Source organism: Phyllostomus discolor, chromosome 3 (assembly GCF_004126475.2).
Source record: "Phyllostomus discolor isolate MPI-MPIP mPhyDis1 chromosome 3, mPhyDis1.pri.v3, whole genome shotgun sequence".
NCBI lineage: Eukaryota > Metazoa > Chordata > Mammalia > Chiroptera > Phyllostomidae > Phyllostomus > Phyllostomus discolor.
The window spans coordinates 205,302,379-205,317,062 of NC_040905.2; the positions used below are offsets into that span (position 1 = coordinate 205,302,379).

Here is a 14,684-nt window from a genome sequence, read left to right on the forward strand (position 1 = left end):
TTCATTCCCCTAACTCACTACTGAAAATTTACCTCCACTGCAATTATTAATGAGACCTAGGAAACAGGGAAGTTATAATGAATGATTTATTAGAAGGGTAAACCCCCCTCATTTGTCATTAAAAAAATATGGTGAGTATTTGAATTAACCAGTTTGCTTTTTTCTGTCTTATAAAGCTGTTTCAGAAGGACTGGGGCATTCGTTGCTCATTTCATTCAGTTCACTTACACGTGGACAGAAGTCGATGAACATAAACCAGAGCTGGTTCTGAGCTGTCCAAACTGGCAGGGAAATATTTAAAGTGAGCGGCACATTTCCAAATGAGGCCCATTTCAGTGATGTCAGAGGGCCCGCATTTTAATGTACAGATAAACTATTAAATGAATGAATAACACATCTTTGATACTGCTAACGCATTATTTGCCCAATTCCACCAACAAGGAGACTCTCAGACGTCAAGTGCTCCCACCGGGCAGGCCTCTGTCTGACTGGTATTCAGAGAAGGACCCAGCGCGGCCTGGGCACTGGGCTGTCTGAGCAGAACTGCAATGTACCTGGGACTAGTCATCGAGGCCTCATACCACCTTTATGGATGCGAAAGCCACATTCAACGTACATAAAGATTCTGTATGGGAAAGAGTGTTGTTCCAGCAACCTTCAAGTTAGTGATAAAAAGAAAACTGCTACTTAGAGACAAATAGAAAACATAAAATTCATTTTAATCTCTCTATAAAATACAGCCTTAGCACAGAACATCTGACACATATGAAATGCATTTATGGGACGCGCTAAACGAAGCAAATCCTTATTAAAATATTTGGCCTAAACCTCACATCTTTTAAGTAAACTCCACGGTAGTGCAAAGGTGGGAAATAAGCATCTAGCTAGCTACCTAACTTAGAATAAGATAAGTGAGTTGCCTTAAGTCTATTTGGTCTCTGCAAACTAGGTATTAACCATTCTGAGTCTTGCCAAAGTTGGTTCTGCACACAGTCAGCTCACCTCAATCAATTATGTTCCCACAGTTACCTTAATGTTTTGGTTTTTTCATTTCTATTGCTTGTTTTTTTATGGCTTCTTGCTGCTGCTGTACTGGGGCATACAACACATATCAGAGATTTTCATTTCTCAGAGAAATTTCTCTCTGAGAAATTGGCACTTCGATCCTCAGCTTAATAGCTGCACACGAGTGGGTCCCACCAGCACGGTTACCAATCTTGCTGCTTGTGAAATTCCAGCATTTTGGCCAAAAGAGTGCCCTGACATTAAAATCTTCTTAGGTGAACTCTTTCCACCCTGAATTCTTTTATTTAACAGGTGTGTGTGTGTAATCAGGTATATGTCACATATGTTCTACACACACCCCCACACACTCAGCTCTGTAAAAGCGTCTCTCTTAAACAGAAGGTAATCACAAGGGTATTAAATGCTGAAAATAATTATTTGACATTTAGATCATACAAATTTCTAAAGGTAATGTGATGGCGTAACACCTAAGAGATCAAATACATCATATATGATTGTCATATATGCATGCATGCTGTGTTCATTGGTTTTCAATCACTTTTCTAGTGAATCAGAAAGTAAAAGGGCTTACCTTTGTACACTGAGAGCACAGCTTACAGTCACTATATCTCAGCCTATTTTATACAAGTGATATGGCTACGGAGGTCCGAGGAGAACGAGAATAAAGTGAGATAAACGTGCTGAAAACTGCTTAAAAGTATTAACCTGAAATACACAGAGGGTCCAACACCAGTTTTAAAAATACATTAACGAGGTATTCCCAGCTCTTCAATTAATAATGGTGACTGAATGATTCATGATTTCCAAACATCCACCCAGTTTTTTTAAAAAAGACAAGGTTAACACCAGCACAGCCCAGCAGTGTTTGGTTCCCGGCCAGCAACTGGAGAGGAGCGCTGCGGACGCCCTCGGGACCCTCGCCGCCCCTCGCCGTGCGCTGCATCGAGTCAGCATGAGGTATGTAGGGAAGCTACTCGACCGACCACCTTGCACAAGAGATGGGGTGCTCCCGGAGCCTGAAGGGACACAGGCTGCAGGCCACATCCCCGGCTGGGCGCCAACCCCCATGCAAAGAATATGGCTTCAAGGAGGACCCCTATCTCTGAGAAATTAAAATAGCACTAACTGACGCAGTCAGGAATGCAACAATCCAATTTACGTACTAAAAAAGTTTAAAAACTGTCAGAAGATAAAGCACAGCTCACACACTGACTCTGAGTTCTGCACTGGTCTGTAAAGTCCCTGACGAGAGACTGCACTAGGAGAGGTTGAGTACAGATATTGCTACGTTTCCAAAGGAAAAGTTTTAAAACAGACACCGTGGCTTTGAGTCAAGTATTGCTCTTCTTTAAAATGTTCGGTCACTGCTTTCCAAAAGGAGGTGTCAGAGTGGTGTATCTCAAAGCTGGAAAGCCTCAGGGGTCACATTGCTCTTAAGACCAAGACATAGAAATTGCCATTTCAAGCCAGACAACCTGATGGTTCTAGAAGTCAGAGAAGAGATCTTGAGGGCCCAAGTGAATAATAAATGGTGCGACGCTCAGAGGCTGGCAATAGGGGCTGTCAATGAAAAAACCACCTACAGTGGGGAAAAGAGCAGAGAAGCAAAGCTTGATGTTAATGTCACAGAATTTGGTGAAGCCAAGAGCTTCATTTATATTTCTCTGCTCTTTCGGCTGTAAGTGGAATTTTCATTACAAAATGGAGGGGTGGGAAGGGCACAGGAGGGGGAACACTTAATTCATTACAAAATGTAAACAGTTGAACTTGCAGTGGTTACCACTTCTAACAAAGGACTGACAGCTCAATTATTTTAAGTAAAGCAGAGAAATGTAAAAGTTTGCAGCAACTGGGCAGGTTTACAACATGGTTAGTAACTTCCAACAAACAACAAAATTAAAAAAAAAGGACTCGGTAGAACCGTCTGAAATGACTGCCATCATGTCGGAAAACAGCACAGCCCCTCTCACCGCTGCACGGGGTGAGCTATGAAGCTGAGTCGGCTACTTCCAAATAGTTTTCTAACGAGAATCTCCAGAGAGACTCCAACTTGGAATGCAAATTTGACGATCAATTTCAAATGACAATACAGCTATGGCTGCCAATTAATAGTATTCCAAAAACAAAGAGGACTATTGTAAATATTTAATTAATAAAAACTGGACACTACCAGCCATGCTTTTTCTTCTCAGTGATGGCTCTGTTTCATCCATGGGTCAGCAGAATGAATCAATGAAACACGTGGAAACTCCCAGCCGAAACAGGCCCCCCTGTTCACATCTCACCACTAATGCACAGGGTGCGGATGAAAAGGTCACAGCTATTTCTAGCGAGTGATGAGGTTTTATTAAAGTATCACCCACCACTAATAAAAACAAAAGGTCAAAGAGCAAAAGTAAAGAACCATTGTGTAATAAATATACATCTGAAAAAGGACACTACATTTGTTTTAAATTGCCCATTCCATTCTCATTTAGTGGTCCACAAGAAATCTGGCGCATAAATTTGCCATATTTTGTGAAGCCTATTTTCACTGATGGGCAGTGTTGTGCTCCAAAATACAGAATTTAAGAGTGAAGAGGAAAGCTAATTCTTACTAAAATCAGACATTTTTAAGACAGAGTAACTCATAAATATCAACATGGACATGGGACCACGCTGTGGCCGTCATGGGGGTGAGTACCTTAATGAAACCATTACCTTCTAGTGACATCATAGGCTTTCCAGACAAGGTGAGAATGCAAGTGCGAGACTTAGGTCTGCACCCTTCACAGAACAGCACGATGGTACCAACTGATCATTTGCCACCAGCTTACTCAAGTGTCTTCAAAATAAATGCTGACCCATGGCTGAAACCTGTCACTTTTCACAGCAGCACTCAACAAGAACTGGGACAATCGAAGAGCAAGTTTTTATGGGGACCCTGTTGCTGCTTTAGATTCTGATGTAATTGAAGAGGAAAAGAAGACCCTTCAATGAATCCCAGAAAAACTGCTAATCTTCTATCTGCATGAAAAAAGCCAGGGAGTGAACACAGTATCTTACAGAGTGAAGAAGGCCACAAGAACGAGAGGGTGATTGATTGGTTAATTTATTATTTTTTAAAACTTGGGAATTCGGGAACTAGAATAATCACACTCCTCCTTTCCATCTCCGGGTGGTGCCTCACTGGGACACGCAGCCCTCGCTCAGAGGGCGTGACCCCCGGCAGGAGGGGAGGCCCTTGCGCAGCGGGAGCAGGAAGGGCTCTAAGGAGGGAGACTGGCTCCCACTCGCCACCGCCTGGCTTTGTTGCAGCCGTGTGCTTGCAAGTGAATGGGTTTCTAGGGCTAAGTCATTGGTTTTCAGTTCCTTGTAATTTTATACCAAAACATATCAAAAATAATAAGCTAAAACAATATTCAAACCCATATTTTATTGGCTTTAATTACACACTTCAATATTTACAAAGTTAAAGTTAAATGAAAAGTCTCTATCGTATTAAAAAAAAATAACTACAGCCCGAATTAAAGTGCCCTGGGGCGAATGCGTGTCCATCAGCCAGGAATCAGTGACTGCGTCAGGAACCAGGCGGCACTCTGTGTCACAGCAAAGCAGTTTATTTGTGATCAGTGTTTGAGACTCTATACAGCCTTCACAAATTTAATTTTACATAATCTGATACTCCTCTTCAACTTTGAACTGCTAGACTTATTTCCCTACAACAGAAGGGCTGGTATAAGTTATTTTCCGGAAATGAGGTACCGTTTCACAGAACTAGTTTCTTTTTTTGTTTGTTTTCAAGTTTTAGAGAACTAAATTTGCATTTGTTAAAATCAAAAAGTAGGAAAGATGTTCTTTACAAATAATTTTGATCAAGTATGTGTTCGAAGAAAGCAGGATAAAAAGGCTTTTTCTCTAACATTCTGTATTGTACTGTACTGTTGTTCAATAGGAATGAGCTTCTGCCATTTGCTAAAAGAATGAGTAGTGGGGAACAGGATATGTTGGGAATTTCATAACGGGCAACAGAACCATTCTCTTGGGTAAACCTACAGAGAAAAGAAACGGAGAGGACTCCAAATGAGTTTGATAATCCAATAAAAATTTCAGGTAAAAAAAATCTTATAATAATTACCATTAACCTTTTCCAGATTAGTCAGTCAACATGCACCATTTTGGAAGAGGCCCACAACTCTCTCGCAGACCTCCAATTTTGAAATTGCTCTTAATATTTTGGTAGTATCTTCCACTCCAAATGAAGGCGCCACGTCACAGGAAGAATGACATTCAGAAAACGATTTTGTGTGAGCAAGCTGCCACGGACTCTCAAGATCAACAGCAATGCTGTTGATGGATATTCTAAAGTGACTCTGCAAATCAGACTGGCTCTCCATTTGGCAGATCACATTCTACAAGAGGACTAGGGATTGTAAAAATTCAAAGCACATCTTTCAGTGCCAGCCTGAGCTCCGCAGAAAGGCAGTTCCAGACAGAGCTGTGACCAGGTGCTTATCTGGTTAATGGCTATTGCCAATATTGGCGTGGCAAATCTGGAAAGATTAATAATCACTTTCTTAATTTTGTAATTAATGAGTTCTTGTGGCCTCACAAACTTCTGCATACTCAAGCATGGTTTGCAATCTGCTCCTGTTTCTACCCTGACCTACGGAGAAATCACAAAGCAGCAACAGCAGGTAGTCGAGCGCACCGGATGATCAGAGGGAAATCACCCCGCATGCAACAGCTTTACAAAGGCCAAAGACATATTTACCTTACAGCCAAAATAAAGCATCGTTTTAGTAGGTAGGCATCACAGTAACATTTAAAAACCAAATCTTTTATGTGAAAAATGGGGGCATCAAATTTCACCAGCTTTGGAAGTCAGTATATGGCACATGGAAGAGAGGGGCCCTCTGCAGTGGGGGCTCAGAGGCCGCAGGGTGGAAAGTCCAGTGTTAGAGAAAAGGGAGGGACAAGAGAGAAAAATTAAAAAGACTGAGGGGAAACATGAATGTAGCTTAGAGCCTAGATATGAAAGTGTTTTAAAGGGAAAAATAAAGCTCTAGCAAACCCATACTAAAGAACGTGAGACTGACTATGTCTGAGAGAAAGACACAGACTTAAGAACCTGCCCGAGGCGGCAGACGCTCAGGTGCTCACACAGGCGTGTTACGAGGAGCCGGGAGTCAACAACGTGCTCGGATACACTGACCAGACCTAATGCTCAGGAATGAGGCGGCAGTCAGGATACCCAGAAGCTGGCTGAATGGTAAAAGCAAATGGCCAAATCTAAAGGAGCCAGACAGTTTGAATGTAGAGGCAATTCTGGGTGACAGCATACTCTTGAATGAACCCCGCTTCCTAGTCACCCGTATCTGAGAACAAGGGGAATCAGGGGGACGCTGACCCAACCAGAATGTGCCAGAGGGGACATTCGGGTAAAGGACACAACTCCAGACTCTGTCTGCACTTTGCCTTAGAGAAAACTCACCCAAATATCTGACCCTTGCAGCTTCTCCACATCTTTCCAGGATATAAATTGTCTATCTTAATGGGAAAACTGGTCGAACTGTTCACGCCCTACTTATGTCTAGAGGCATGCAGCCAGGTGAAGTCTCAATTCAGCAGTGTCTAAGGACCCACAGTCTCCATCCACACAAAAATGGGACGCTGATGCATGGAGAGAAAGCACAATGAAAGGCCTGAGGCTCCTCGGAGGACTAGCCTCCCTGGTGGCCGTACACTCAGGGTCTCCCCTGTCTGGGCACACGCGTGTCCAGCCCGGCATTACACTGAGGCACGCACACTCACACACACTCGTCACATGCAAAAACACACACGTTCTCCCTTCTTCTCTCAGTGACAAACATCCTGCAGATGGCTGGTTCCAGAACATGTAGCACCTGAGTTAGGAGAAAGGTCTAAGCGAGCATATCACTGACTCCAAACCTATTGCCTCCATTGCCACATAAACCTCATTCAAAAGTTATCCAAAGGGCCACTGAGGTTCATTTCTGCATTTGCTTTTTTTTTTTTTTTTAATTTTTGGAGGAAGAAGAGACACGTCTGTGCTTTTCTAACGTGTACTGCTGACTTTCTGCAGTAAGCACTTAGGCGACACTGCTGGTGATACCCCTTATCGACTCTCCAGGGCCCGTTTACTCCACTTCTAAAGCAAAATTTCTGGAAAGGGATGATGGCTACAAATTTGCAGTGAACATTTTCTATCCCTAACTGAGATCACCCACAGCTCACACAGTTTCCAACCAGAAACTTAACTGTAGCTACATAACTGGCAGGCGGCCAAGCCAGAAACTGTGTATGGCCCTTCAGTAGCCTTTGAATGGAGTGTAAGTTGGCTGTAAGAAGAACTACTTAAGATACTTAATTTCAGTATGGTCAGAAACAGGCAATTAGAACAAGCAGTCCTTCAATCAGGCAAAGCGGAGAGAAGAGCAACTCCAACCAAACCAAGAACCACAAGGTTGTGGCATTTTCAAAGGGAATTTAAGTTGGGTCACTAGAATGAACAGGTCTGAGATCCTCCAATTCATTTAAAGAAACCCTAGATACAAACTGTGCTTGGGACTGCTGTGACAGAGTTGCTAATAGGAGAAACCAGTAAGACGGTGTACATACCATAGGCAGGGGCAGCTGTGCTGTAACCATATGGTGTTCCATAGCCTAGTGCAAAGAAGAAGAGAGCAGATCAGTCTACGACAATGAGCAGCTGGCACTGGCCCAATTCACAAGTAACACCAGGCCTGGCACCATGGGCCTGAGGACTTCTTCCAGATGCTGGAATGAGAACCATTCCCGGAATGGCTCTAACCTACCGATCCCTTCAGGCCTGCTAGAGTGAGGCCTTCTGCGCAGCCTCCAAGACTCCCCTGACCTACCAGAACATCCTGTCTCTGTCTCAACAGGCTTACCTCACTGCATGGTAACTATCGACTCCCGGTCTGTGTTTCCCATTGCCACCAGAGCAGCAGAGACACTTGCATCACCTGAATTCAGCAGAAGGCCTGGCAGATAGTAACCACTGGCGCAAAATATTTGTTGAGCAAAGGAATATTCAGAATGATGCAAATGACCCATTTCTCAAAGGCAGAAACCATAACTTCTCAAATCTCTTTTCAGAAAGCAGTGACAGAGCAGGCTGAAGTCTCAACTGCCACTGAAGAAGGCACAAGGATCAGGTTGTGGGCTTGGGGGCAAGGTCCGTGTCTTGTTGACACCTGAATTCCTGGCCTGAGCACAGGGTCTCTCAGGAAACACTGGTGAAACTGACATTAGTATCTGGGGCCTATGATGAAAAAGGCTCACATTGTAAATAAAAACAGACACAAAGAACACAGAAGGTTTGAACCAGTTAGTTCCGGCACAAGTTTCTCTTATGTCCTTAGACATATATAATTTCTGAGTTACCATTTTCTCATCTGCAGAATGGGAAACTCTCCAAGCAACTTGGTAGTGTTATAGGAATTAGAAATACTTTATTAATAGAAGCTACTGGATTGGCCAAACAGTTCCCTTATGCTTTTTCGGGACCAATGGCTCTAGTTGCGCTTAGTTGTCTTTAACTTCATTTGAAACAATTTTGTTAGATTGTATTGTGACAGCTATCATATCAGGGTGCATTTTTTGAAAAAAAAATCAAAATTGGTGAATTTTTGTGCAGCCATTTTAATATGGCAGATGAAAGAAAATATGGAACATCTTTGGCATATTATGCTTTATTATTTCAAGAAAGGTAAAAACACAACTGAAACGCAAAAAAAGATTTGTTCAGTGTATGAAGGTACTGTGACTGATCAAACATGTCAAAAGTGTTCACTAAGTTTATTGGTACTGTTGCTATTTTGACCAAATAATTCCTTGCTGTGGGCTGTCGTATGCATTGGAAGATGTTTAGCAGCACCCCTGGCCTCCACCCACTAGAAGCCAATAGCGGGTGAGAGCCGACATATTCAAAATATCCAAAGTAATAAAGTTATTGGTGAAAATGAAAAATGTGTCTTTTAGTTTACTAAAAAAATAAAATAACAGACTTCTTGGCCAACCAAAATCAGTATTTAATCTTTCAGAAAAACAACTTTAAAAATATAAATACTAAATCACTTGGGTAAATTTCTAGGAAAAAATTCAGTTCTAAAATAGAACAAGGATATGAAATCTATATGGGCCCCTTCAGACTGTACCCACATCAAAACAAGCTTTGTTACATTGCAACCCCTTTGTCTGTATCATTTCTCCTGCACTGATTTTTTTCCCCCTCCTCCTCTCACTGACCAACTGCAACTCATCATTTCTTTCAGTACTAAGTGTCGCCTCCTCTGTGAAGTCTCCCAAAAGCTTGCTGGTTCTTCCTCTGCCCACTCATGTTATAGCTCTCATCACATTGCACGCTGTTTACACAACTGTCTCTTCCAACCCACCTGACCCCAGGCATTCACTAGGGCAGATGCTAGGTCTTGGTCACCTATGAGTGCCCAGTTCCAAAACTCTTGTTAGAGACAAAACACTCAAATGACTAGTGAACTAATAAACTGCTTTTAGGGACCAACTGAAACACTTCTTGAGAGATAAAACTTTTTTCACTTTTTAGTCTATACTTAAAGTCATAAAAAACTGGGGATAGTACAACTTAGTCTCTCTCAATCTTATTCTTAGTCTTTGATTCTCAGGAATGTATCTCAAGAAGACATGATGCAGCTGAAATAGGCAGCAGGAACAGTGTCAGAGGCCAAAAGAGAAATTAAAGTTGAAAAAATAAGTTGTGCATCAACCCAGAAAAAGGTAACGGGCTGGCTACAGGCTCTTTACCAGAACCGCCTCAGAGATGAAACTAGATTACTCAGCAGCTGCAGAGCAGGCCACTGGGCTCTAACCCTGCCTTCACTTCTCAGCAGCAGGCTGACTTTGAACCGTACCTGTCACTTAACCTCTCTGAACCTCACTCTCTTCCACAGTAATTGAGTTGGCAGGGAAATGCGATTAAATAATATATGTAAAAAAATTAACTACAGTCCCTGCTACATGGAATAGACTCCACAAACGGCATATAACCTATTCATAATCTAAAACGGCCTCATCGGAATCTTCTCCAGGCTACAAAAGAACTTCATGTGCAAAGGCTTCCAGAGACAGGCCTTTCACGGAGGCCAGCGTGCAGCCGCAAGAGAGAAGCTAGCACAGAGCAGACAAGCCCAGCAGCGAGCAGACACTGGGTCCCTTCCACAGTCGCTGCCCCTAGACGGTGGCTGGCCACCACTCGGGCAGGACGTAAACGTTCCAAGATGAAGCAACCACAGACATGACCGGATGAAGCCCACGTAACCAGAGGCAAGAAAGCTCATCTCAGTAACTTGCCTGTTATTATTAAATGAAAGCTGCTTCCTTTAAATAATGCATTAATTAAAGCAAAACAATATTACAACTCAGTAAAAATAGTTGCACAGAAGAATGTCTTAATTTTGAACACAAACTGTATCAAACTATCTTTTCCCCCACCCGTAACACTCATCTCTCACTGTTCTTTGTCCCCTAAAATGGCACAGTCCCCCAATCAAATTCCTCTAGCTAAAAATCCTGGGAGATACCCTCGACACTTCACTCTTTTTCATGCTCCGTACTAAACCCATCGATTTGGCTTCCAAAGCACTCCTCCAATCTCCTCACTTCCCGCCACCCATCTACTTCCTTTTACCCAATGGGGCACTTCCACTGTTTCTTGCCTAGACTACTAGTTTACAAAACCTTCACTTGTCTTGTCACGCCCACTTCCGTTCCTACAATCTGTTCTTCACACTACAGAGCGATCTTGAAAAATAAAGTCAGATCTTGTCACTTCTCTCCTTAGAATCCTTCACAATAACCACTGAACTTAGGATTCTAAGACCAAAATCGAAACCACGGCCTCCAGGACTGGGACTGAGCATCCAGCTTTAACTCAGATCATTCCCTCCACCCCACCCCACCCCATCCCACCCCAGTGATTTGCACATTACATTCTGACCTTCTGAACATTCGGATGAGCCAGGTCCCTACCACCAGCACCACAGGTCTCTACACATGCTCCTCCCTCTGTGTTCAACTCTCTTCCACCCCCAGACTCTCCCCGCAGTTAACTCCAACTCAGTCTTAAAAGCTCAGTTCAAGCATTACTTCTTCAGGGAAACCTTTAGGGACCCAACAGACCAGATCAGGTTTCTCTGTTATAGCCTCTCCCAAGGTCACGTCCTTCTCCTTCATCGTAATCACCTCGGTCTACAGTGGTGATTATTGGATCAGTATGTCTCACCTTTAGAGCAAAATCCACGTCTGGTGTGTGCCAAAGTAGGCCCACAATATTTAAATAAATGAGTCTATTATTTGTATGAGCTATGCCCCTACTGGATCAAGTTCTAAAAGTGTAATTACAAAATCACATAGTCCAAAGAACGTCCCAAATAGTCGATTCAATTCTTCCTCTGGGAAAAACAAAACAAAACAAAACAAAAGCTACGTAACCTTTTTAAGAGTGTTACCTAAAAAAGTAACGACACTTTCACCTCCATCGACGACTACCAGCAGTGTGCTGGCACGGTAGAAGTTCTGTGCTCGCAGCACTGCGGGGACTGGACTGCAGCGAGCCGGCTGCGCACCCACTGCTACAACCACGTCAGGGTCGGAACAATGGGCAGAGAGGAGGCACCTTCCCCATCTCCCTCAGCCACGTGATGAAACGGAAAGGAGAGTCTTCAAAACTACAAACATCTATATTCAACTTTTTGCTTGGCCTTCTCTCCCTAAACCCGTAGTTTCCCCACCTTGAAAATGGAAACAATTTCTGTGAGGAAACACTGGGAAGATTACAACAATTCAGTGAACTCACTGATGTGGAAGAATCAGGTGCACAGTAAGCTCTGGATAAACAGGTTCCGCATTTTCTCTCTGTGCACTTCTCCAGTCTGTGACGGCTCCCAAACACGGGGTTAAGGGAACGCTGGTAAGGCCAGACGTCACCCCAACTAAGTCAACTCTCAGCAGCTCTCCCTCTGCCCTGCCACACCACAGCCTGCCCCCCGCGTCCCCATGAACGCACTCTGCGCCTCCACCCAGCCTCCTCCATTTGTGCGATACCTTTCCACCTCCTCATCGTCAAAACACGTCCCCTCAACCAAGAGTGACAACTGAGTGACAGATATTCCTCATCTGTCACTTCCCTCCAGGAAGCCTCTAGACACTAGGCAGATTCCATGGAAAACCTATGACATCCTGTAGATTCGCTTCGGTCCCTGGGCACACCTATCCTATACCCGTGTTATATTTCCAGAGATTGCGTGTGTGACCCTGGAAATTGAAGGAGGTGCTGTTCTTCACACTTTGGCCCAGAAAAGGAGGCAGATCTCTTACGCATTGTACTGTACCTGGAGCTATGTATCCAGGAGCAGCTGTGGCCCCAACAAAAGCTCCCCTTGTTAAAGTTCCTCTTCCTCTGCCCCGAACAGCTTGGACTGCTGCAGACACAGCTGTGTTCACAATACCCTTTGCCTGTTAAAAATAACACATTGTCGTTACTGAGAGAAATGAGAACGATCATCCTATTATTTCTGTAATGTACAACCTCTGTGAGGAACTTGAGCCTGTAGATGAGACAGCGAGAGTGTCTTCCATGACCTTAAACCTCCACTTCATCACCTGTAAAATGAACACGACACCTACCTCACAGAGCTGTTCTGCAGAATATGCTGAGCACATAGAAGTGTGCAAATAACTTTCTTTTTTAAATCCCCACCCAAGGACACGGTTATTGATTTTGGACAAGGAGAGAGGGAGGGTGACAGAGATGTCAGAAAGGAACATCGGTTGCCTCTCCTGTGCGCCCTGACTGGGGACCGAACCCACAACCCAGGTGTGTGCCCTGACTGGGAATCGAGCCTGCAGCCTTTCAGTTTGCAGGACAGAGCTCCAACCAACTGAGCCATACCAGCCAGCGTGCAAATAACTTCTTTCCCATTGAGGATTACTCAAAAAGTTCATTATCTACATACAAATTTCAGTATCAAATTACACTCTAAGTCAATTTAGGTCTGACTAAAGTAATTATAGACACTTGATATCCAGGTTCAAAATCTACTACATTCCCTGCCCACAGACAAAAAATGACGTAACAACAAACCACCCAGAACAGGCTGAGAACGTGAGTGGGTTTTTTATAAAAGGACTAAGACAAGAAGAACAAGGATGTGGGTGCCAGTTTCTGCTCACGGTCACTAAGACCCCAGGAAGGTTGTGTGGTCCCCCTGGGCCTGTTTCTTCTGGGTGTGTGTGTTGGCAATAAATAAACACCAACTCTCAAGTCACTTCCTGCTCAAAAGTGCCCCAGACTCTGGTAAAGTCCCCTGACCTCTCATTAACGGAGCCTCCCCAGTGACCGGAAAATGACAGCGATGCCCGCTGTGCTTTCCTTACTTCAGAGCACAGAGCACAGGTCAGAAAACAGATGTAAAACTCTGAAACATCAACCAAGTTAGTCAAGGAGTAACAGTCACAGGGCTGCTCAAACATCCATCTCCAAAACTAAAATTTTAAAATAAAGAATATCTATTTTAAATTAACTATTATACTTATTTTTAAATAAAAAGATGCAGCACAAACTCAAGCTAGAAACCACTAACACTGCCTACCATAACAAACAGGGAAGGGGCCGAGCCCCCAGGCTCACTGTGTGACCAAGTCAGCAGTGCCTCAGAGCACACGCACATTCACCTCCTGCGGCGACGCCACCGTCCTCTGCTTCTCCTGGTGGCCTTGACTGCGCATGTGACTGGGCAGAAGACAGTTCCAGGTGGAATGTATCTTGCACAGAGAACTGCCATTTTTCCTTTGGGCCGAAAAAAGTCCAACCCACACATCCAAAACAGACCGCTTCTTGGCTGTCAAGCACATTGAGTTTTATAGCTTCTAGTATGGAAAATTTCTAAAAATGAGTGAACTTCAAGCAGACACTTTCTTCTTAAGCTGTAACACAGCTTAAGTCAGAAGTAGGCAGCAACACTCTTGCAGTAACAGGGTGACTTCATACAGATCAAACTCATTCCCACTAGAACCAAACCTAACTCCCTGACAAGTCTCTGTACACAGGCTTTTTAAACACTAAAAAGAACTTACCCATTACAAGATGTGACCCATAGGGAAAACACACCAAAATAAATAAGGTAACAATTATGTCTTTCTAATAATTTAGAACATATCCTAGAAGATTTAGGAAAAGAAAATCAACTTTTGTCTCTACACATGTTCCTCTGCAATTTAAACACTTTATTTTTATTTCATCTCAGTAAGTTAGTTTTACTTGTTTATATTTTGAATCCTAAAATTTAAGCAGCGCTTATTCTAGTAAATAAAAGAAGTTGAATACAAAGCAAGTTTGTAACATGTCCTATAATAAGCAATAGTAGAATGTCCATGTATCTGGAAGAAGAACCCGGTTTTAAAGGGAACCCGCACCACTAATCAACTATGTTACTACATGCAGTATCTTAATTTCTTGGGGCCTTGTTCCCTCATCAATAAAATGAGATCAATTCTACCCTCCTATAATGGATTCAGCATATGTAAAAGAAATTGTTTCACACAAAATCTTAAATAATCTAAGCTTCCTTCATTTTTAATTGCTTCCTTTCTATTAC

General features: G+C 43.2%; 1 protein-coding gene across 4 annotated transcripts in view; it reads right to left on the bottom strand.

Moving 5' to 3' along the window:
* Nucleotides 1-299: 299 nt before the first annotated feature.
* LOC114492427 (spermatid perinuclear RNA binding protein) overlaps nucleotides 300-14,684 on the bottom strand; it is a 127,214-nt gene continuing 112,829 nt past the window's right edge. The window contains exons 16-18 of one of the 4 annotated variants that reach the window (XM_028506722.2): nucleotides 12,420-12,543; nucleotides 7,648-7,692; nucleotides 300-1,731 (exon numbers count right to left, since the gene is read on the bottom strand). In XM_028506722.2, coding sequence (XP_028362523.1) covers nucleotides 1,727-1,731; nucleotides 7,648-7,692; nucleotides 12,420-12,543 — 174 coding nt within the window. In that variant the 3' untranslated portion in view covers nucleotides 300-1,726. Of the gene's footprint in view, nucleotides 1,732-2,135; nucleotides 2,606-4,421; nucleotides 5,058-7,647; nucleotides 7,693-12,419; nucleotides 12,544-14,684 lie in introns of those variants that run through there. The other 3 variants (XM_036022193.1, XM_036022191.1, XM_036022192.1) reach the window with 3 other exon arrangements.